This window comes from Cynocephalus volans, chromosome 11, assembly GCF_027409185.1.
Source record: "Cynocephalus volans isolate mCynVol1 chromosome 11, mCynVol1.pri, whole genome shotgun sequence".
In the NCBI taxonomy this organism is placed as follows: domain Eukaryota; kingdom Metazoa; phylum Chordata; class Mammalia; order Dermoptera; family Cynocephalidae; genus Cynocephalus; species Cynocephalus volans.
In genome coordinates this window covers 57,736,682-57,762,249 of record NC_084470.1, presented here as the reverse complement: position 1 = coordinate 57,762,249, position 25,568 = coordinate 57,736,682, and the positions used below count along the sequence as shown (strand labels likewise).

General features: G+C 38.7%; 1 protein-coding gene across 3 annotated transcripts in view; it reads right to left on the bottom strand.

Annotated features, from left to right (window-relative positions):
- Positions 1-25,568, bottom strand: part of KLHL18 (kelch like family member 18) — a 63,528-nt gene that overhangs the window by 18,151 nt on the left and 19,809 nt on the right. For all 3 annotated transcript variants that reach the window (XM_063114264.1, XM_063114265.1, XM_063114266.1), the window contains exons 2-3: positions 6,334-6,464; positions 3,386-3,526 (exon numbers count right to left, since the gene is read on the bottom strand). In XM_063114264.1, coding sequence (XP_062970334.1) covers positions 3,386-3,526; positions 6,334-6,464 — 272 coding nt within the window. The remainder of the gene's footprint in view (positions 1-3,385; positions 3,527-6,333; positions 6,465-25,568) is intronic.

Here is a 25,568-nt window from a genome sequence, read left to right as displayed (position 1 = left end):
TAGCTGCTGTTTTAATTGTTATTATGGCTGTTTTTCTTACTACTGTTGTATCTGATAAATTCCAAATGAGCCCAGTGTGGTTCTGAAATCTTGGTGACAGCAGCAGACCCTTGGGGATGGGCCTTTTCTTATTTTGATTTTGTGGCTGATAATCTGTGAAGGAGATGGTGTTTGTCAGATTAAAAACTGCCCAGGCTTACTTTTCTTCATTAGAATGCCCCACCCCCACCCCCCCGCAAATGCAGATTTAAGGTTACGGGCACAGAGTTATATTTACTTAGGAATATTCACCATATTCACCACCGTTCCCCAGCAGCAGACCCATCAAGGTCTGAAAGGGCAGAGTACCTCAGTAGCTTAGCTTTATGAATAGTCTACATGCTACAAAGTTATTTCATTCCAGTCTGAACTTGCTCTGTCTACTGCTTTGGAAACCTACGTGAATTTCCAAAGGCCAAGAAAACATGATCATGGAACAACACTTAGGTGAGGCAGCATGGCCAGTGAGGAACATGGAGTTCAAGGTCAGCATGTCAGCTCAGTCACCTGGCAAATAATGCCTTTCTCTAATGCACTTATGGTGATTGAATGAGACTTGTTAAAGCATTTTACAAATGTAAGGCAGATATGAGGATAAACCTTCCCTGGGCCTCTATAGCATGTGCTTCACTCATCCCTACCATTCTAACATCAACCCAAGGGGAGGATTCAAAAGTGCCATGAACTGGAGGCTGGGTAGAGTCCAAAGGTGTGGGACAGGCTGAACAGCACAGCTATGGGAATTCATTCCCATTCTCTCCTTCTCAGGTAGGATTCCGATACCTCATCTTTGGCTGTCTTTGCTTGGCTTGGCATAATATTCAGCACAAAACACACCTTCTCAACTGAACTGGACTTTCACAACCAAGAGGATGGGACATGGGAAGCCTGTTTATGAGGCAATTGGTGGAAAAGGAGGAAGAAGAGCTGCCACACAGGAAAGCAGCTCATTCAGGAATAGGAGGGAGACAGGAGGGAAAATAAACTTAAAGCGTAGATGGAGACCCACATCTTTCATTAGCCACTTCATAATCTTTTTCCTCGTTGACATAGCTTGACTATGTAAGCAAGGAAGCTACATAAGATGTAATGCTTAAAAAGAAAAAAGATGTACTGATTTATCAGAGGCAGAAAGCAGTGACTTGAATTAAATAAGTTATTGACTTGGTTTACTTATACATTTGATATTACACTCCAGCTGTGAGAAGAGTTTCAGAAAACACACAGCTCCAGTGCTCACCTAAAAGCAAGAAGGCCCATACATGTGAAGGCTGGGAAAAGGGCCTCAAGAAAAAAAAAAAAAACAATCCCAGCCTCAGAGAAAAAACGGCAGCAGGCCAAAGACTGAGGATGAGCAACCTCAGGCTCTATTGCCATACTGACAGCATTGCAGCTTCTCTGTGCTGTCATGCTCTGTCTTTTCTACTACTGTTCAGTATGGTTTTCCTCGTCATTGGCAATCAACCTTGAAAGTGAAGGGCCCACATGCTCGTCTTCAAGAGCCCATAGTAAGGGGAAAGCTGAGAGACCCTGCCACATTCTGTAGCCAGGCTCAAGGAGAAATACCCCTAGGAAGAGAGGCAGTAGTGGTAACTACTAGAGAGAAACAGAAAGTAGGCCAAACCACTGGCGCCTGTGTCAGGAAATAAAGAGAGGAATGAGGTATGGGTTTAGGTCTCAGAAGGGGTCCTACAGGGCTGAATAAAAAATTTCAAGGAGGGCCGAGCCAGTGGCGCACCCGGGAGAGTGTGGCGCTGGGAGTGTGGCGACGCTCCCACCGCGGGTTCGGATCCTATATAGGAATGGCTGGTGCACTCACTGGCTGAGTACCGGTCACGAAAAAGACAAAAAAAAAAAAAAATTCAAGGATAGGCTCAAAACAGTAAAGTATCTGTTCCTAAAATGCTATTGGTGCAAAAACTGCACTGGTCTAAAAATCATTTTTCTAAGCATCTTTTTGGCAGCAGAACTTTATAACAGAGCCTGGATCCAGTGTTGACAGTGACGACCTCAAAAACCCCTAGGTGGAGCTCTTGTCCCTTAGTGAAGGTGTGAGGACGGCCAATGTAATTCTGGAATGCCTACTTAGTCAGAACGCCACTCTCAAGTTCTGTGGGAGCAAAGAGATGAACTTAGCCCAGTCTGTGTCTTTAAGAAGCTCACAAATGAGTAGGGAAGACAGCAAGTGGGTACCCCCCACATCCCCACATGCATCCCTCCAGCCTGCCCCAGAAGACATCTCAGGGCAGGGACAAGCCTGGCTCTGGGAATGTGCTCTCACTACAAGGTCTCCATGTGCAAAACCGGGAACAGTACCACCTACTTCAAGATAAAACCATGCACCCAGCACTCAGCAGCTGAGAACCCCCTCATTTGAGGCATCATTACCACAGTTATTATGACTAGCTGCACATACGATGCCCATGAGCACCATGTAAGCAGGATGTGTACAGCAGTTGGACCAACAGAGCTGCTTAGTGAATTAGATTAATGGTGTGGGAATCGGGGAGGGGGAAGTCATCTCTAAGAGGGAATGAGGTTCAGGATGGCGGATCTGAGTCAGGAGGAATCCTGGTCTTCAGGCTGGGGACCTAATGATCAGTGTAGGCTCAGGTGGAGGTTGGCCCTGGGATAGCACTAAAGACATGGGCACTGTTCTGGTTTTTCTCTAGCTGTGTGTGAACCAGCACTAACCCTCATCCCCAAGCCTCTGGGGGTTAAAAGGTCTTTACCTTATGACCAAGAGCTCTATCTCTTGAGGGGTTAAAAGAGTCTTCTTATCTGATCAGTCAAAAGGTCCTGGGAGACCCATGAGGCCCATTGCCAAGCACTGGAAATAGATGGGGTTATAATCCACAGTCTTTTCCCTAAAAGAGTGTACAATGATTGTGTCCAGGGGACTGAGGGAGATAGAGAATTCCAAGAGGTGAAATTTGGATGCGCTCTTAAAGATCTCAAGTTTAAAAAGAAAGGTCAAGAAATTCAAGGAGGGGAAGTATCTAATCAAAGATGGCGATGGCTATAGAACAGTTATGGAGTACTAAATAAATCATTTTGGCAAGAAATCACCTAAATTAGTGGCTGGTCAGACTGGAAAGAGATCAGAAAAGGTACATATCAAGCCAAGGGAGACAGGACTATGTAAATCATGTTCCGCAAAGGTTCATCACAGAGAAGTGGACACTGATACTGATTTCAAGAAATGTCATCTCTACAGAGTAACCTTCCCAACTCACTCCCTTCATAAAACTCTATATGCCCCAAGGACTCAGCAAACTGGCAGGAGATTCTAGAAATGAAATGATCATGCTGCCTACCATGGGCCAGGCCCACCATATCACCTCACCGTTCTCGGAGGAATGTGCAACAGGCGTCTTTGATGCTCTGCAGCTGCAGGAAGCTCGCCCCCATCAGCAATGACTGGACATTTTGCTGGTCAATGGCAAGGTTGCCGTTGTAGGCAAAGTTGATCAGAGCCTCCAGGGCACTAAATGAAAGAAGAAAAGCCGTGAGAAGCTCTTCAGAGATAAGTCTTGGCCCACAGGAGAACTAACTGACATTACCACTAGGAGAACAGATGGGCCCTGTTCTGAAATCCATTTAGCCCGTGCCCTTTGAGAACCTATCTAAAAGAAATGACTACTTTATCAAAGCCAAAGACTCATTTTGCTAAGTTGTCTTTATCACCCAAATAGTGTTATTACAGAAAATTCTAAAAAAAAAAAAAACAATTACCCACAATCTCACTCCTAAAAAAGTCAACTATGGTCATTTTTCTAGGTTCATTTTCAGTCCCTGTTCTCCTGAACACATAAATTATATGGATATAATCATAAAATACTTATCAAGCCCTTTCCCATGTTGCTACACTGTCTTCATCTTTATTGTGTTGAGTGGCTGCTATATAACATTTCAACATGTAAATATGCTATAATTGATTTCCTCTATTGGTAGGCATAATAGTAGATATTACTATGTTATGGCTGTTATAATGTTTTCAGATTATTTTCTTGTGATAAATTTTTAGAATGAAATTTCCAAAATTTTTCCTGGCTTCTAATTCACACTGAGAATAAAATCCAAATTCCATCTATAGGGCTGTACATGGTCTGGCCCCTTCCCATCTCTCTGACCACATCACCTTCTACTCTTTCCCTTCCTCATTCTATTCCAACATTCTGAACATACTCACCTCAGGGACTTTGCATTGGCTATTCCCTCTATTTGGAGGGCTCTTCCTTCAGATGGCTCACTACTTCACTTTAATTAAGGTCTCTGCTCAACTGCCATCCCACTACAGAGGCCTTTCCTGATCACCCTGAAATAGTGCAGGCCTCCACCAGCATTCACCAGCCTTTACTCTGCTTTACATTTCTCATATCACTTTCACTCCCAGCCACACCGAGCATTTATTTGTTTACTGCCAGATCCCCATTACTAGGAAATTGGTACAATGAGAACAGGTGCCTTCTGTTTTCTCACTGCTATACCTCACTGCCTAGAGCTGTACACATCATAGTTGTTCAGTCAATCTCTGTTAAATGAAGCACCTGCACATGGTGACCACACGGCTCCTTCAGACACAGACCTCAGAGAAAAGTGTGCCACTGCTCTTGGAGACTCACTTCTGTGTCTTTCCTTACAAGAAGCTGACCTGAGATTTCCACCCTACAATATTTATATAAATCCTCTCCATGTACGGGGACAGATCACTTTCAGTCACCCAAAGGGAACCACATAGTCTCCTTTCCCCGTAGTTTTCACCACTATGAGATTAAGAGAGGTTGGGCAACAGTGGACTACTGGCTTAAGGGAGAACCCTGGGCTTGACCTCCTCAGGCTTCCACGTTCTCATCCATCAAAATAACCATAATATCTGTCATATTCTAGACCTGTGTTGTCCAGTACAGCAGCCATTAGCCACTTGTGGCTATTTAAAATTAAGTTTAAATTAATTAAAATTAAATAAAATTTAAAATTTAGTTCTCCAGTCCCACTAGTCAGGTTATTTTGAGTGCTCAATAACCATCTGTGCCTAGTGGCTACCATTTTGGACAGTACAAATAAAACATTTCCATTACTACAGAAAGTTCTAATGGACAACACTGTTCTAGACCAATGAGAAGGAAAGTGAATGAAGACATTTATTTGAAGAACTATTTTGTTAGCTAAAATGGCTAGCCCAGAAAAGTGTAGAGAATATACGCCATCTTTGTACCCAGCCCCAGTTTATTTTTTTTATCATTATCATGATATAGTTTATTGTATAATTTACATTTAACTTTCAACAAAAATGTATTCATATAAAATATCTTAATTTCTCAATGCTATTGGAGCACCTAACATTTCTCACATACCATGATATAATGAAAATAACTAGAATGATCACAATGGCAATCTGTGACAGTGCAGTTGGTGACAGTGGTTGTCCTCCTGGCTTGACCTGTTATTGGTTATGTATCTTTGGGAAAATCCAATCTTAACTCCTCATAAAAATAAAAACTTATATTTGTATAGCAATTTATACATACATTTTAAAATCAATTTATTATTACTATGTTTTTTTATACATTCAAAGATGTTGCGAAGCAGGGGGAGGGAGTAGGGGAGAGAGGTGGAGCTGGGGGGCAGAGCTGAGGCCCACAGGCTCCCCCGACTCCAGCTTGGGAGCCTGGGGGGTTTCCTGTGTGGTGCAGTTTTTCCTGGACTGGATGTGAATGTCGGGGGGTGTGGCTGAGGCCCTTGGCCCCCTCAACCCCGGCTTGGGAGCCCAGTTTCCTGCAGTGGGTCAGTCATTGCTGAACTGGATGCAGATGTGTGTGGGGGGGGGGGGGCGTGGCTGAGGCCCTTGGGCCACTCCACGTCCCACCCCAGCTCCAGAGCCCAAGAGGCTTCCCCCTGCACAGTTGTGGCAGGCCCAACCCCAATTTAAAAAAATGTTTTGGACTCTAGCTTATATTAAATGTGTTACTCCAGGGCCTGTCAGTTCAGGTGGTTAGAGCATGATGCTGCTAACACCAAGGTCAAGGGTTCAGATCCCTGGCCAGCCACCAAAAAAAAAAAAAAAAAAAAAAAAGTGTTACTCTAATAGCAGAGAAAAACAGCATCAAAACTCCCTTTGTTTTAGCCCTGTCTCAGGCCATTGGCAGAGGTTCTAATACCTCTACTAATCACCTACTGTATGTATGGAGCTGTGCTATTTGGGTCCTGTTGCAGGCCCTCCAGTGGCACCAAGCACGGGCTGAAGCTGCACCTGGAAAGCAGCCTGTGAAACCTAATGGAGGGATTTAGTACCTTGGGTCCATTCCTTGCATTACAATCTCATCCTGCTTGCACTCCATCATGTCATTCGTAAACATAGCATGGAAGTACGGGATCGAGGCGGCTAAGACAATCCGGTGAGCACTGAATTTGTGGTCCCCGATCTGTGGGCAAAGTAAAATACAAAAAGAGACACTGAGGAATGCAGACACAAAAACACAACTTGCCCCTTTCACAGCTTACCCCTCTGCCCATTATAATGGCACTGAGGGCATCCCAGGGCATGACAGCCAAGGCTTATCATGGAGACACTGAATAATTTAAATTCAATGTACTCATTTATAGTAGAAGAACGTAAACAATACATTTTAATGAGGTGTTAAAATGTTAAAAAACGTAAGCCTGAATGCTTCAGTGTGTAGTTTTTACTTACTTGGCCATCTCCAATGCATCCCTCTCAACTCCTCCACCAACCCAAATATATGATTCCTTTAATACTTTATCCCAACCCCAGCTATATTAGAAGGCAGATGGAACAGACAAACTGTCCAAGAATGCTGTAACTCCTAAAAGTATGTTCCTCAAGAAGAGTAAATATATAGTGACAGGAAGAGATGAGACCAGACTTGAATAGAGGTTGTGCATGGGGACCAGGGACAGAGCAGGCATCAAGGGCTCAAATGCTTGCGGGGGGACGGTCCTTAGGCACCAACCAAGCTGTGGTAGACAATAAAGAGCCCAGAGCTCCTCTGAAGAAAATGACCCTGGCCGCAACCAGCAGGAATGACTGGTGCTGCAGACTGGCCTGGCCCGTGTTCTGTCCATAGGGACAGCAGCCAACTCTTTCTCCAATTTGTATCAAACCCTCACCTACACACCCTTAGCCTAAGGAATTCTATAAAGTGCTTTCCAACTATCTGTCAAAAGGCTATTCCTTTCAATAAGGTTTGCCATTTATAGGCCCAAGCTACATAAACATTTTCACTTAAGAACTTTCCATTCTCTAGAAAGAGCAAAACAGTTTTTTTCTTTTTCCCCTTCCCCATTTCATATTACTGAAATGCCAGAGCATCTCACTGACTCATGCTCATCTTTTTGTGCCACATTTATTTAAGGATTTTAGGTCAGGTTTGGTCACTATGTCCTGTTTCACTGAAGTTCAGGTTTATCATCCATAAACAGTCTTTCAAGATATCATATACTATCTTCCAAATGCCAAAGGATCCTTATGAGATTAAAATTCTATTAGTTCCTCATATAATTTAGGTATTGCTCTATAACTAATGTTGGGGACATTAAACGGGTCCATGCTTTGGATTTTTTTTTTCATAATTAAAAAAAAAATCACAGTATTACATGTACATATTTCTTAAAGTTGTTCTATGACGCTTATAATGAAAATCAGCAGTCTCTTTCCCTGATTCCTACTACCAGGGGCAACCTCTTTCTTCTAGGATTTATCTCCACTTTTCTAAATAATATGCCTATATATTACTTCTTGAGGCTTCACTTTTAGTTATTACCTGTAGCAGCCAGCCTCCAAAGAGCCCCCCATCATCCCTGCCTCCTGATATTCACACCCTTGTGCACACCCTCCCACAATGTATCAGGGTTGGTCTATACGCTCAATAGAACATAGCAGAAATGATGATGATATGTCACCTTCAAGGCGAGGTCATAAAAGGCACTGAAATTCCTCTTATTCTCCTTCCTGGATCACTTGCCCTAGGGGAAGCTAAATAACATATCCTTTGGAAAGGCCCATATGAAGAGAACTGAAGTCTCCTTCTACTGCTACCTATGTGAGCTTGGAAGAGGATTCTCCAGCCCCAGTCAAGCCTTCAGATGACTGCAACCCCCACTGACATGTGGACTGCAATCTCATGGGAGACCTTTAAATTGCTTTTGAACTCTTGACTCACGGAAACTGTGAGATGAAAAATACTTGTTTTAAGGCTCTAAAATTTTGGGGTAAGTTGTTATGCAGCAAAATGTAAGTGTTACATTACTAATTTAATTCCTATTATGGAAGATTAGGATTTTGTCCTGACCCCCTCTTCATATACTGCTGCATGTACTCTGCCCATCTTTCCAATATAACTAGGTCAAATTTTGATTACATTAATACTAAGAATTGCATTATTAGGTCTATGTGAATATTATCTGTAGCCAAGCCATGTTGTATACATTTCCTTGTTTGTATAATTTTTATTTTCCCTGGAGTGTAAAGCTCCTTTTAATATGTTCAACCAGGTACTCTATCAGTTGTCTGTTTCTTGAGAAATCTCTACTGGAACTCTACCCTTCTGGGAATTCTTTCTACCTTACCTACATTGAAACCCCTGTTTCCTGGATCCCATTTAGTCTTTTTCCTTGTTTATTCACTTGTTCTGTTGGAAAGTTTCTTCTAGGAGAGCTTCTTAGGAAAAGGTATATACACAATATGTCTGAAAATGTCTTTACTAAGCTCAAACTTGGGGGATAGTTTAGTTGGATAAAAAATTCTAACTTGGGGAGGTTGGGAAGAGCAGGGGGGAGGACAGAATAGGAAGAGGTTGGTTAATGAATATAAAATTACAGTTTGATAGGAGGAAAAAGTTCTAGTGTAAGTAGAGGAATAAGTTCTAGCACTCTAGGGTAACTATAGTAAAAACAATTTATTGTATTTTTTCAAATAGCTAGAAGAGAGGATTTTGAATGTTATCAACATAAAGAATGATAAAGGTTTGAGGTGATGAATGTGCTAATTACCCTGATTTGATCATTACACATTGTATATGTAATCAAAATATCACACTACACCCCATAAATATGTACAATTATTATGTCAATTTAAAAAAAATACATATATATTTTTTTAAAGTTTGAGGAGACCAGAGGAAAGCTCAGGCTTTTTGTAGGGATTAGAAAAATAATTATGGAACATCATGAAAATAAATTTGTATTATGTAAGTTAAAAAAATTTAAGTTGGGAATATTTTTTTGTCAGAATTTTGAAAGCATTGCTCCATTATCTTCTAGTTCATTGCTTTTGAGAAACCTAATGCCACTTGTAATACTAACCCTAAGTATGTGACTGTTTTCTCTAGAAGATTTTAGGACTTTATAAATTTCACATGGTTTTCTTTCACTCATTGTGCTGTCTGTATCAATCTACAGACATTATTTCAGTTTTGGAAAAATCTTTTTATATCATTTCCTTGATTATTTCTTCCCCTCTACTGTCTGTTTTTTCTCTTTCTAAATTTCTATTAATCAGATGTTGGATCTCTTGGAATAAACCTCTAACTTTCATGTCTGTTTTCCCCTATTTCCCATCTCTTTCATTTGGTCTATCATCAAGGAAACTTCTTCAACTCTATCTTTCCATCTTTCTGTGTTATTGTTTTTTATTGGGTATCATACTTTTACTTTCTAAGAGGTCTTTCCTGTTTTCTGAAAGTTTATTTTATTTATTTTTTGTGACCGGTAAGGGGATCAGAACCCTTGGCTTGGTGTCGCCGGCACCGCACTCAGCCAGTGAGTGCACCCGCCATCCCTATATAGGATCCAAACCCGCGGCAGAAGCGCTGCTGCGCTCCCAGTGCTGCACTCTCCCAAGTGAGCCAAGGGGTCGGCCCAAGTTCTTTTTATTTTTAAAGGATCTTGTTCATCTTTCATGAATGCGATATTTTCTCTAATCTCTCTCAATTTTAATATTATAAAGCTATTTTTTTTTCTTATTTTCCTCCCTGCTTTTACTGTTGCCTCCGAGTTATTTTCTCTTCCATTTGTTTTGATCTATCTTTTATGTGAGAGGCTTTCTTTAAATGTCTGCTGACACTTGACTACCTATACATGTTCATATATTTAAAGTTGTTTGAAAGCTCTGAGCATGTGGGCTAGGCTTGTCAATTTGTGAACTTCACTTTAGGGTGATCACACAAGAATTTGCCATTTTATCGAGAACCCCTAGAATTATTATCTTTAGAGGCTAATTTCTTCAGAGGAGGATCTTCAAATCTCTTGCATGGGACTACTCTCCTGCAGATAGTCTGCAAACTGGGTAAGAGAGGGGAATGGTCCTACAATTCACTATTTAGAACTCTACCTTAAAGCCCTTATTTTCAGTTCTGTTCCATATTCTACCCCTTCTTCTATGCTTGGTGTGCCTGAATTAGGAGTCTCTGGGTCAACATCTAAAATTCCTATCTCCTGAGAGAGTAAGGAAGGGGGTATAGGCATCGAATTACTTTTTGCATAGATTTTCGACTAATCTTTCTGTGTTCAGGATTTGGTGTCTCCAGTTCTGGAGTTCTACAATACAAATCTCTTTCTTCTTAGTTTCTCCCCCTGGAAGACACTGTCAGTTCTTCTTGGCCCACTAAGTCACTCATACATGGTCTCTGGCTTCAACATTCCATTCATTTTTCATTTGCTGATATCTCTTTCCCCTTTTAAGTGTCATTTTAGTCGGGTTACAGGAGGGAATGAAAGTTAAAGTGTATGTTTAACTGCTGTGCTTAACTGCTGTGCATTTATTTTTCATCTAGAAAATAAAAAGAAGACAAAAGAACAAGCTCTGTGAGCATCAACAGGGTAACCTAGTTTCCCCCCAAAAAACAACCCAAGAGAAGATGGACCTATCCTGGGACATGTTAGCCAGATTACATCTGAGTTCTGTGTTTGGTTAAGGGGAACAACAAATTGACCTTCTTTAGAAGAGAGAGACCAAGATGGGAAAGGGTCTAGAAGCTACATCTTATGAGGAATGGCTAAAGGATAATCCAGAAGAGATAATTTAGGTGGGGCGGAGGAGGGGGCATGGCAGTTGTCCTCAAATCCTAGAAGGGCTGTCACATGGATGAGGGCAGAACTAGAAGTTACAGAGAAGCAGTTTATCATAAAGAATAAGAGCCTACCACCTAAGAAGATTTAGGGGGGTCCTAGACTAGTTCTAAAACTATGAAGTGATTACTTAAGGGAACTTCCAATTCTACAATTCCGTGATACCACACTTTTGTGAAAAGTGTTTAAAAATCCAAACTCTCATTTATAATCTGTTTAAAAATCTCACTTTTAAAAAAATTAGATGATCATTTATTGAACTCCTTTTATATGCCATCGACTATGCCCAGTACCCATTATACACATCTTCTCATTTCAGTCCTCACAGCAAGCCTCTGCAGTAGGTAGTTACTATGAATCCCATTTTATAGAAAAGTAAATCAAGATTTAGAAGTTAAGTAGCTTGCCCAAAGTCAAGTAGCTACTCTACTAAAGAGAAGGAATTATGCACAAGTTGTTTACCAGTGGAGTTTGAGAGGGACCCAGTAAATATCATACCTTTTCCCAGCTTGAGTTCTCAGCCAACTGAGAAATTATAAAAATAAAAAACCTACACATGTAATTAAACTGTATAGAATTAAATATATACATACACACAAATGAGTAAAAGTGAAACTGATGAAATCTGAATAACATTGGTAGATTATATCAGTGTAAATATTCTAGTTATGATATTGTACTTTCATTTCCTCTGGCCCAATAGTTTTGCAAGATATTACCACTGGGGGGCCGACCCTGTGGCGCACTCGGGTTCGGATCCTATGTAAGGATGGCTGGTGCGCTCACTGGCTGAGCGCGGCGCGGATGGTCACAAAAAAGACAAAAAAAAAAAAAAAAAAAACAAGATATTACCACTGGGGGAAACTGAGCAAAAGGTATATGTGATCTCATTGTATTATTTCTTAATAACTGCATGTGACTCTAAAATTACCTCAAAACAAAATGCTCATTTAAAAAAAGGACAAAGCAAATGGGAAATCAAAATATTCTTTTCTTACCAATAAATGTAATATTATAAACTATGGCTTATATAAGAGGGCAAGTGAGTTCCTTATTATTAATATCCGGAATTACATAGACCCATGAAAAGGCTACTTTCTCCACTGATCTGCAATTACACACTGTTACCTGAAATCTCCCCTCTTCCCTACCCCTAACATGGCAAAGAAATGTGAACTGCTGCAATACAATTTAGAAAAAAAAGCATCAACAAGAAACATATAACTGGTTGGCCAGAAAACTTAAGGCTGTTTGTTTGGCATACATCCCTACCTTTAATCATGCTTTGCTATACACCCATCTTTCAAACAACACTTCTTATAATCATAAATTATCAACGAAATGGAATCAGGCAGTAAATTTAAAGTATTAGAAAGAATCAGGTTCAAAGTGCAAGACAGGATGGAAAGAAAGAAAGAAATCTATGGTGTACACAAAACATCCTAAACCAGGAGGTCAGACTCAAGAAAGTTGTTGAACTTCAAATTGCTATGATCTGGTGACTGACTAGACTTGGGAGTAAGGGAAAAAAGGTGTCAAGATGACTTCCAAGTCACTGGTACAACTTCGTATGTGGAGGTACCATTTACTTAGATTGGGAATGACAGACAAGGACTAGCTCAGGGGTAGAAGACCAAGTAAAGTTTCAGACAAGCTAACATGGAGTGCCTGGGAGACATCCAAATAGAGATACTATGTAGGAAGTGGATGGATAGGTCTGGAACAGAGATGAGTGTGGGCTCGGCCGACACTTTTGGGAATCATTGGTATAAACAGGGAAGAGACCACTTAGGGAGAGAGCTCAGAGTGTGAAAAGAAGAGAGTATAAGACAGTCTTGAGGAACTCCAACATCTAAGGATCACCTAGTAGAGGATGCATGTGCGAAGGAGACACAGAAAGAAGGTATAGAAGAAAGTAAAGAAATGAGAAGAGAAATAGGGAGATATCTGTGAAGGTAGAAAAGAGTGTGGTAGCAGTGGTGGTCCACCAGACTGATGACATGGCATAAGCACTGAAGTTAGAGGCCCTCAACAGCCATGTTAACTTAGACAGGCCACCTCCAAATCTGGCTTTCCGAGTTATAAAATGAGATCATCCATATTCATCTGATCTCTCAACAGTTTTTTGGGGGTTTTTTTGGTCTTTTTTTTTTTTTTTTTTTTTTTTGTGACCGGTAAGGGGATCGCAACCCTTGGCGTGGTGTCGTCCGCACCGCGCTCAGCCAGTGAGCGCACCGGCCATTCCTATATAGGATCTGAACCCGCGGCGGGAGCGCCACTGCGCTCCCAAGTGCTGCACTCTCCCGAGTGCGCCACGGGGCCGGCCCTCTCAACAGTTTTTGAGAAGATCAAATATAACAGTATAAGAAAATGATCAATATGAAAGTCATTTGACCAAATCACCAGGGTCACTCTAAATTGCTGAAGTGTCAGTGGGAAAAAAGTGTTGTTCTGTGCAGACCAAGGTGATGTTGCTGCCAACCCTGGGTCTTATTTGGAAGCACAGATTTGAGCTGATTTGTTCTAGCATGGCCACCAATGGGATGTGACTCAAGGGCAAATTTACAAACCTGATAAACAGAGGTGCTTCATAATGGTGAATGGATGAATAAATAACTGGATGGATGGGGTCTGGAGCAGATTGGAGCTACTTCGATTTTTCTGAGAGGGGCTTCAGAATTGCAACTTTGGTCTCATTAAATTAAGTTATATATAACACATGGGAAGATACCTAGCACAAAGTAGATACTTAGAGATTCAACAAAAGTTTTCTGTTGCATCCAGTTGAGAGTGCCAGCAATAAAATACTAAGACATAAATAACTGAAATCCTCACAAGTTCAATCTGATGAATAGAACCCTGGTCCAGAGATTAAAATGCTGAGTTTTAGATGCAGCTCTACCATAGATAAAAGCAAGTTGCCCAATTTTACTATGCCTCAGGTTTCAAGGTTGGAATATAGGATTACTACTTATAAGGGCATGGAAGGAATATAGTAAAAAATTTTGAGATTCTCAAGAAAAGCATTATGAATACTTCAAATATTATCCAATCAGTCTATTAGACAACATTAGAAAGTACAGCACAGCATTAAACGTCAAAATACTTGTCAGTCTCTTCACCCTGTGCCCATCCAGGGGCGACAGAGACCGCAAACCATATGGTACGTACAAACTGCACTTAACTGCACCAGTTTCCACGCCAGCTATTACCTTTCTATGTGACCTAGGCAAATCTCTTTCCTTCATCCCTGAGCCTCAGTTTCTTCATCCATAAAAGAGGCGGCTTCAACTGGATCATGTTTCCCAACAGATAGTAGTTGTGCTAATAACAGTAGCCTAACATGAATTTAGAAAAGCTTTTATTTTTGATCACGATGGCATCTACATACCTCTAAAAAGTTAACGGTACAAACATGCAAAAGATATCATTTATCCAGCCTACAAATTGGTGTACTTTTGGACTTGAGGGCAATACCTCTATGGAATCCCTGTGGCATGAGAACCTCTGCATCAGAGGTGCTCTGAGGTCCCACCTGGTTAGTTCAGTTGAAGACTATGACTAAGCAAAAGGAACCAGAAATCCTGAGCAACTCACTGTCTACCTCAGCTTTGACTCATTTTAACACACACACTAAGCTTCCCATTTTATTCCTTGGAAAGGCTGGGAAACTTTCCATTCCTGGCACTCCCCTGGTGGTATCTTTTGATCAACAGAAATAGTATAGCTCAACAACACAAATTCTGTTCTCTGTCGCAGGCAGGTTGGGGCTCAACATCCAACCACCTGCTTATTCAAGCTGGAAAAGCAGCAAAGCAAAATCTGAGTTGGGAGTAATCTGAGACAGGTGTTCCCAAAGAAGGCAAAAGATATCCCAGAATAGATTTCTCTTTGATGGAAAATGTTTTGATACCATTTCTCCTACCTGCAAGGAGCCTACAATGAACATAAATAAAACAATAAGCAAACAGAATACCCTTGGGATCAGTGGAGTTAAGACTAAGCTTTCAGGAAGTCACAAGGGATGCTGAAAGGGCATAAACAGTAATCGTCATTTTATTGAGCCACAAATTTGAATTATAAAGGCTATAAAGGGTGGTGTGTAAGAATGAGTCTTTAATATGGAGAAGCAGTAGGAATGGGTTCATCTCTAAAATTCCTTTAGGCTAGAAAGTAGATCATTACAAATTCTTTAAGAGATACAGCATATAATGATGGATAAGAACAGGTACTCTGGAGCCAAATTACTCAGGTTCAAATCTAGGTCCCACTGCTTGTTTACTAGCTGTGTAAGCCTGGTCTAGTTACTTAACCTCTCAATGCCTCAATTTACTCATTTGCAAAATGGGGAAAACAGTACATCCCTCATGGGGTTATTGTGAGGATTAAATTAGCTAATATCTGTAAGGCATTTAAAACTGCATGGCACACATTAAGTGCTATGTAAGTGCTCGTTAAATAAATAAAATGAATGTTCTTAAACTTAGAACTTTATAGAAGTTACTTTTAAGACCTTTAGAGAAGGGGTTTGCAAATTATGGTCTGTAGGCCAAATCTGTCTTGCTTCCTGTTTTTGTATGGCCCATGAGTTAAGAATACTTTGTATGTTTTTAAATGGCTGAGAAAAAAATTAAAAGACTAATATTTCATGATGTAAAAGTTATATAAAATTCAAATAGTTTCTGTATATAAAGTTTTATGGGAACACAGACATGCCTATAGAATGGCAAAGCTGAGTAGCTGTGACAATGACCAGTGGCCCACAAAGCCAAAAATATTTACTATCTGCCCTTTTATAGAAAAAGTTTGCTGACTTCAGCTCTAGAGTCACAGGAGATAAATATTATAAAGAGGGAAAGGAGAAGATGCTGATTTTATCTAAGTATCCCCAGCCCGCATCACATCTGATTGGTATTCATGGACTCCCCATGCTGAATCAGCGTGAACTGTCTGCACTTTGTGGAATTCAACACTGAAATGAACCATGTCCTATACAAAATGCTTGCTCTTTTGTAAAAGCAAATGAGCTGAGCCTGAAATAAAGGCATTCATACCAGAGCCATAAATGGCCCAAATGAGCCTGCCACCACCAATATACCTTTTTGTTAAACTTCAGTTTCTTAACTATAATACAATTATTCTCTCTTTCACCACCTCCCATGGAGTTTAAGTGCTAATTAATGCAGCCTTGTCTGTGAGAAATGTAGGAGGTGGACTGCACGGAGAAAATGTGAACCATCTGCCATCCTACCTCAGGTATCAAACAATCCTCCACCTTATTCAGGAACCACCAAGCATAACACCAGCCAACCAAAATCTTATTCAGATGTTAGACAAGTAAGGATATTCCATGTTTGAGATGTGAAGCCTCAGTCTAAAATGCTGTACTTGTTTGTTTTTTTTTGTCCTACTCTAGTGGATTTCAAACTCATGAGGGTAATAAGTGTCTTGTTCATCCACTAAATAACTCAGCAAATATTCATTGAAATTAAAATACCCACTCTATCCTCACAGTCAGAAAATTCAGCAATAGCAGCCCAGAAAAAATCAACAATTCCCTGTAAAAATAACCCCACAGAAAAGAAGGCAGTTGCACTAAAGATGACAGTAAAAATGAACTGTAGATTCTCTTGGTTAAGTACAGAAAAGGATATCAAAGACTGAGCAGGAGGCATGATGATTTTCAGTCATTTCCTTCAAGTTTTTCTTACATATATAAATAGGTGCACTAATTTCAAATAGCCATAACATTTGAGGGCTATTATAACAACAATCCATTGTTATCTATTAACTATCTAGATATAATACATATCTACACAGCGATATAATAAAAATTAATAATGTTTTAATATATTAACTATCAATTATCTATAATAATGTTATAATGATGATGATCTATTAATGAACTACTTTAAGATACCTGAAGTTTAACAGAAACTTTTGGTTTAAACGCATGCCACTAAAAATCTTCCTAAAAATTATGACTACCTATAGATTCCATCTTGTGTCAGCTCTGTCCAACATACCTTACCTTCTTCTGGAATCTTCTTCTATCTTTATTCCAACCATACTGTACGACATATGGTCCAAGCCCTACTAATTAGATCTGTCCATGGAATTTTTCAAATGAGACAGAAGGGGGACAATCCCTTCAGGGTAGTAAGGAGCCATCAGGTGTGTGATAAACCAGTCTGCAGTGGGAAGAGGATGCTGATGACAGAGGGAAAGAGTTTTGGCAGCATTTCAGGCCCCCCAGCCCAGCATCAACCCTGTCCTTTCTCCAGTTTGACTGCATGAGCCAACAAATAACTGGTCTTGCTGAGGCTAGTTCTGCCATTAAGAGCCAGAGTTCTGAGCAGTGTAGTCCACAGAACTCCTGCGGGGAATTCAGAAACAGGAAGTTTTCTTCCTGGTTTTAGTAGATGGGCTATAATTAAAGGTGGTGTCAGCTCTGACTGGGCCCTGGTGGTACCTCAAGGAACCCATTTTGCTCACCAGTCAGGTTCTAAAGTACTCATTTATAAAGGTGAGGAATAAATATAGTAGTTATGGCATCCACTCCAGGTATCAAAGGTATACAGCACACAGACGGTTTTATTGACTAGGAGCACCACAGAGCACATAGGAATGGTCAACAGATATCTGCTGCATGGATAAGTCATTTGTTGAATGCCTAGCAGTTTGTTTTCTTGGAAAAGTTATCATTACTCTGAACATGGATAACAAACCCCACCATGTGAATTCCCATCATAACTCTAAGGTATGTTACTGACCTGAGGTCAGATAGGTAGGAACAAGAGCCACTTAGTGTCCTACTCTGTAAGTGTAGACAGTAGATTCTGAAGAAATGTTACCACGTCTGCACAACTCCACTTTCCTCTTCCCTGACCACAGGGATGCCCTGAAGGCCAGGGATGGGGTTTTATTCATTTTTGGATCCCACTGTTAATAGCAGTGGGGATGCCTGAGTTTCTCAAATTAACTTCTCTCCACCTGTCTTAATTCAGGCTCTATCCAGCTCTTGCTTGGACCTCTGTGAATCTTTCTTCTCTTCAGAAGTCCCCATACCTACAATCCTTCTGCACACACATGCCCCCTTAGCCACATCATTTCTCTGCTTTTGTACCTCTGAACTTTTTGAAGAGGCAATTTGTCAAGAGCTATTAAAATTTTACTCTTTGACCCTGTAATTCTCCTTCTAGAAGTGATATTTACACAAAGCCACAAAAATATATGTACTAGGTATTCACTGCACCATCATCATTAATTAAACAAAGAAAATGTACAACACCTATATGCCCTTCAATAGAGAAATGGTGAAATAAACTGTGATATATTCACATAATAAAAAACTACAAAAAAAAGAAAAAGAAAAAAGTACGACTCCATGCACTGATGGGAAGTATCCAAGATATATTAAAAAACAACTTGTAGAAAAAATATATATGGTTTGATCCCATTTACATAAACAAATGGATTAATTTGTCCAATAAATAAATATTTAAGCTTCTACTATTTGCCGGAGAAAGACAGTGTGATAGAGCAAGAGAAGGAAGAGAGAGACTATGAAACAATGTTGTTTTAAGCCAGGATATTCAATAAATTTAATTAGATATTCTGCAAGAAACAACGAGTAGGGCATTATGCCCTTCCCTATTATTTGGAGTTTTTAAAAAATTATGAGCACTTATTTTTAAAATTAAAAAACAAAAATCAGTGACATTAATATAACATTTCCTCTTCTGTCCTGCCCCCCCCCCCCACCTCAGGGTCCCCATGCTTCTAAAATACAGAAACTTTTTCTCCCTGTCCCCAGACACACCAGGTGTTCTCAAGGAGGAAGCTGGACAATATTCCATTCTACTCTTTTTACAACTGTTAGTGTTTTTCTACTCCAAAATCCCAGTCTCATTCTTTGCAAATTTTCAACTAGAATCCACTAGGGGAGGTAAAGAGACCAGGAAAGAGGCTGATACAACTATGCAGGTATGAAAATAAGGACTAGAACTAGAGCAGTGAGGACAAAAAAAGAGAAGCAGAGATGACTATGGTGGCTGACTGGTTGCTCACCAGGAAAGGCCGGTACTGCCACTGCCATATTGTCCTCATGGGGAATGTAAGGGCTAGTCACTTGGTTAAACAAAGGTGAGAGTGGGAAAAAAGGAAAAGATACAAAGTTAGGGATGAAAAGTGGACATAACTACAGATCATGAGACATTAATAAGAGAATTCAATGAAAATTTTTATGTGAATAATTAAAAATATAAAATGAACGAATTCTTAGAAAATATAACCTATTCAAACTAAATTAAGAAAGAAATAGTCTGACTAGTCTCACAACCATTAATAAATTGAATCAGTAATTAAAAATCTTCACAATTGGAGGGTGGGGAGGAAATGGGGAGATGCAGGTCAGAGGATTCAAAGTAGCAGATATGTAGGATGAACAAGTCTAGAGATCTACAGCACATCATCAGGACTACAGATAATAAATTGTACTGTATTTGGGATTCATGCTAAATGAGTAGATTTTAGCTGTTCTTGCCACAAAAACAAAAAAAATGGGTAACTATCTGAGATGATGAATATGTTAATTTGCTTCACTATAATAACTTTTTTACTATCTGTATCTATCCCATGACATCATGTTGTATACTTTAAATATACACAATAAAATTTGTTTATAATTTTAAAAATCTTCCCATGAAGAAAATCTAAGCTAATTTTATTGTAGAGGACTATACACTTAACTTGTAAAGAACAGATCATCCAAATCTTTTTTCTGTTTGTTTTTTTGGTGTTTTTGGCAGCTGGCTGGTACAGGGATCCAAACCTTTCACCTCGGTGTTAACAGCACCACACTCTCCCAAGTGAGTTAACCGGCCAGCCCTCAAATCTTTTATAAATATTTCCATAGAATAAAAAAGGGAAACATGGGTACTTCAAAAAGCTCATGCAAATATTTGAATTATCTTTCAATTCTATATTTCCATGAATATTTTGAAGTACTCTTGTATTTCCTAACTCATTACATGAAGCCAGAAAAACTTTATACTAAAAATAGAAAAAAAAAAGTATAAAAAAAATATACAGGCCAATATCACTATACAGTCAAAAACTCAGCAAACCAAATCCTGCAATGTATTTAAAACAAAATCCAAAAACCTATGTTATAACCATGTTGGGTTTATTCCAAGAAGGCAAGAAGGTTTTAAAATCAGCAAATCTATGAATACCATTCTCAACATTGACACATTAAAAGAGAAAAATTATATGATCATTGTAGATGGAGAAAAAGTATTTGATAAAATTCAACCTTTCCTTTTTTTTTTTTGGCAGCTTGCCAGTACAACCCATTTGTGATAAATAAAAATTCTTGGAAAATTAGGAATAAAAAGAGAGCTTCTGAGCTGGCCAGTTAGCTCAGCTGGTTAAAGTGTGGTGTTCATATCACCAAGGTCCAGAGTTCGATCCCTGTTGCCAATCAGGCACCAACTATTAAAAATTAAAAAAAGACAACTTCTTTAATTTGATTGACATTCCTTATCAAAAATCTTCAGCAAATATTTTATCAATAGTAAAAAATTATAAGCATTTCGTGTAAAATCAGGAACAAGACAAGTATGTCCACCCTCATCACTTAATACCATCTAAAGAAACCAATGCAAGAGGGCAAGACAAAGAAAAAATTTATAAGGATTTGAAAGGAGAAACTAAATTATCACGATTTACAGATTATATAAATTATCTACAGATAAATTTTATTTATTTATTTTTGGTGGCTGGCAGATAAATTTTAGAATAAAAATTTATCAAAGTAGATAGGTGAGATCAATATATAAAACCCTTTGCATTTTCATATATTAAGCCACAAAAGCTAGAAAATATAATTTTAAGGAGGTATTTTTTAAAACTGTAACAATAGAATAAGATTTCTATGAATACAGCAAACAAAAATGTACAAGACCTCTATAGAAAAAAACTATAATAAAATTTTATTGAAAGATATTAAAATAGATCTAAATAAATGAAGAGATATACCATATTCACAGGTAGAAAGATATAATATCACAAAGATATCAACTGTCCCCACACTGATACAGATTCAATGCAATCCTAATCAAAATCCAAACATGTTCTTACAAAGAGTTCAAGTGGATTTTAAAATTTATATGGTCTAGCAGGAAGTGCCCCTCCCACGGAGGGGGGCGGGGGGCTGAGGGCCTCAGCCACACTCCCTGACATCCGACATCAGCAAACAGCCCAGCAAGAGCACCTAGCTGCCACAGGAAGCCCCCTGGTCTCCCCTGCAGGAATGAGGGGAGTGCCATGAGCCTTGACCACATCCCTTCTCCTTCCTCTTTCTCCCTTTTTCCTACCCCCTTCTCCTCTCCCCCTCCCTTCCAACTGCTCCGCAACATCTTAGAATGTAAAAATATAAATAAATAAAAAAATAAATAAAATTTATATGGTCTAGCAAAGGCCTAAGAATAGCTAAGAAGACACTCCTGAAGAAAAAAGAATGAGGTAGATGGAACTGCCCTATCAGAGAGAGAGAGAGAGAGAGAGAGAGAGAGAGAGAGAGAGAGAGAGAGAGAGAGAGTGTGTGTGTGTGTGTGTGTGTGTGTGTGTAAAGCAAGAGAAATTAGAAGATTGTGGTACTAAAACAAACTGACCAACTGAACACAACAGAGCACTCAGAAATATATCCCATGTACGAGGGGTCCTCAAAAAGTTCATGGAAAAAGAAGATATAACAACCACAACTACTTGAAGTTGATACAACAAGCAAACAGAAAGGACATTGTTGGGGGGGAGGGGGGGAGGGAGAAGGGAGGGAGGTTTTGGTGATGGGGAGCAATAATCAGCCACAATGTATATCGACAAAATAAAACTTAAAAAAAAAAAAAAAAAAGAAATGCCGAGAAAAATCTAATGGTCAGGTGAATGCTAGGGCACATTTGAAGTACTAGAAGGCTTGGGACACCTGCCTCTCTAATGAGGATAATGTGGAAAGTCTCCTGCTTTGTACAACCACTTCCACCCAGTTAAGTTCTTATAAACTTCCTAAATTAAAGAAACTTATGTACTTTGAAAAAAAAAAAAAAAAAAAGTTCATGGAAAGATTCGTATTATCTTTTGTTTCTATTTTTCCATGAACTTTTTGAAGTACCCGAGTGTTGTGGGGAGAATGCACAGAGGAATCCAAGACCAGCATCAGTGTTGCAGTTTTTATAGCTCTTCATTTTAGTGTTGCAGCTCTTTGTTCAATGATACAGCGCCTCTTTTTGCTTGCAAACAAGGAGAGCACTAGGGAGCAAGAACTCCTAAACCAGTGTCTCCCAGAACAAAGGAAAAGACCCCCTTATATAGCCTAAATTCCCCTCCCAGGTTCCCATTCAGGTCCTCTTATGTAAATGAGGGATGCTGTCCTGCTAATTCGGATTGGCTGATTGTGGGACACAAATCCGTTGGTCACTTCAGGAGCCTAATTTCCTCTGGCCCCTGGGGGGTATGAGACTGCTGTTAACTCACAGAGGGCGGGTGCAGGAAGCAAGCAGGCTAAATCGCAGGGGCCAGAGTCTGCAGTGGAGAGTAGAGTTTCTAAAACAGTTTCTCAGGTGGAAAAGGGAAAGCCTTAACAATTAGAAAATGCTTAGGGTTCTCTGCAACCTTAGTATGTGTAAACTTGATAAATGACAAAAATGACATTGCAGATAATATGGAACAGAGAGTCCACTTAATAAATGGTGCTAGAACAACTGGTTATCCACATGGAAAAAAATGAAATTGAATTCCTGCCTCACTTCACACCAAAAGTCAATTCCACATGGAATAAAGCCTTAAGTGTTAAAGGCAATATTAAAATGTTTAGAAAATATGGTGGAGTCTTTCTGACCTTGGGCTAGGGATTTCTTAAGCAAGATTTCAAAAGGTATTAGCCATAAGAGAAAAGACTTCAATATTTGACTAAGGTAAAATTATAACTTTTGTCCATCAGGACACCATGAAATGAAAAGGCAAGTTACATGTGAGAGAAGATATTTGCAAACACAAAACCAACAAATGATTCAGACCTACAGTATACAAAAACTCCAAAAAATTAACAAATCATAATAAAAAGACAACCCAATCAATAAGTGAGCTTAACATTGATATTAACATTGGATAATATTTTGGATATTATTGGGCCAAATAAACTATGTTGGTAAAATTAAAAAAAAAAAAAAATTAACACCAATTTTAAAGAATTTCTTCCAGAAAACAGGAGGAATAACTCCAAATTCATTTTACAAAGCCAGTACTCATATTACCCTCATACCAAAAGTAGACGAAGACATTCCAAAAAAAGGCTTTAGTGAACTACTTAAAAGTAGGTGTTTCACAGAGGGTAAAACAGAATGACTCAAAACAAAGGAAAAGATGATCAATCTCAATAGTACTGGGACCAAAATGAAGTATCATTTCATATCCAGTAGATTTGCAAAAATTAAGAAGTCTAATAATACCAAAAGTTGATGAACATGTGGATGAACAGAAGAGGTCTTAAACACTGCTGGAATATATGTAAATTTATCCAATCTCCACTGTGAAAAATAATGACAATACTGACATTATCTCTAAAAGTTTAACATGCACATACCTAATGACCTAGTGATTTACCTTCTAGTTATATACTTTAGATGCATGACCCCCAGAAAATATGTGATAAAATGTTTACAATATCACTGCTCAGAAGAGCTGAACACTAAACAAAACAAAAACCAACTTAAATATCCATTGAGAGGAGAATAAATATATAAATTGTGATATTCATGCAATGGAATATTATTCATCAGTGAAAATTAATGAATTAAAAGCTATATACAACATAACATGTAAAATCCCCAGGGGCAGGAATCTGACCATGTCAAAAGATTTTTCCCTCTTATAATGATTTTGATATTATGCAATACTTGGTACATAGAAAAGAATATATGTAAGTTAGGAAAATAAACTCGTGAATCCACCAGAGATCCAACATGCTTCTAAATCATCCATAGGTCAAAGAGGAAGTGTTAAGAAAAATATTAAAGGAAAAATTTAAAATACATTGAATGAATAAAAATCAAAAACATATCCAAATTCATGGTGCACAGCTAAAGCAGTGTTGAGATTATAGTATTAAATGCTTATATTAGAAAAGTCTCAAATGAATAATTTAACCCCCCCCACCAAGGAACTAGAAAAACAGAAAAAATAAACTCAAAGCAAGCAAAAGGAAGAAAATTAAAAGAGCAGAAGTCAATAAAATTGAAAACAGAAAAAGAGAAAACTAATGAAACAAAAAGCTGGTTTTTTGAAAAGATCAGTAAAGTTGACAAACCTTTAGCAAGACTGATCAAAAAAAGGGCAGAGGAGACAAATCAGCAACACAGGAATGAAGCAGTGGATATTACTACAGACCCTTCAATCATAAAAAGGATAAATTTGACAACTTTGGTGAAATGGGACAATTCCTTCAAAATAAAAACTTACCCAAGATGAAAAAGGTAATTTTAATAGTTTTAAAACTCCCAAAAAGGAAATCGACAGGTTCACATAGTTTCTTTAGAGAATTCTACCAAATTTTTAAAACAGAATTAACACCAATGGAATGATAAATGTTTAGGTGATAGACATGCTAACTATTCTGATTAGATCATTTATACAATATATGCATGTATTGAAACAACAAACTGTACCCCATAAACATATACAATAAAAAAAATTTTTTTAATGTTTTAAAAAAAAAAGAAGAAAAATGGAGATCCCAAGTTGAGATGTGCTGTCAATGTAAAATACACAAAGAATTCCAAAGACATATTACTGAAAAAGAAAAGTAAAGTATGCCAATTTTTCATATTGGTTACATATTGAAATGATAATATTTTGGATATTATTGAGCCAAATAAAATGTTATTAAAAATTTTTTTTTTTTTAATTTATTTTTAAAAGATTACCTGTAAGGAGATATTAACCCTTGACTTGGTGGTGTCAACACCATGCTCAGCCAGTAAGCCAACCAGCCATCCCTATATAGGATCCGAAACTGTGGCCGGCCCAAAATGTTATTAAAATTTTTAAAAAATTAACACCAGAAACAATCTCTTCCAGAAAATAGAAGAGGAATGGATAACTCCAAATTCATTTTATAAAGCCATTACTCGTATTACCCTAATACCAAAAGTAGATAAAGAGTACAAAAAAGAAAACTACAGACCAATATCCCTCATGAACAAAGATACAAATATCAAGGGCTGGCAGATTAGCTCACTTGGTTAGAAACATGGTGCTGATAACGCCAAGGTCAAATCCTGGTCAGTTGCCAAAACAAACAAAATAATAGATGCAAAAAGTCTTAACAAAATATTATCAAACATGATTCAGCAATATAGAAAAAGAATTATATATCATGACCT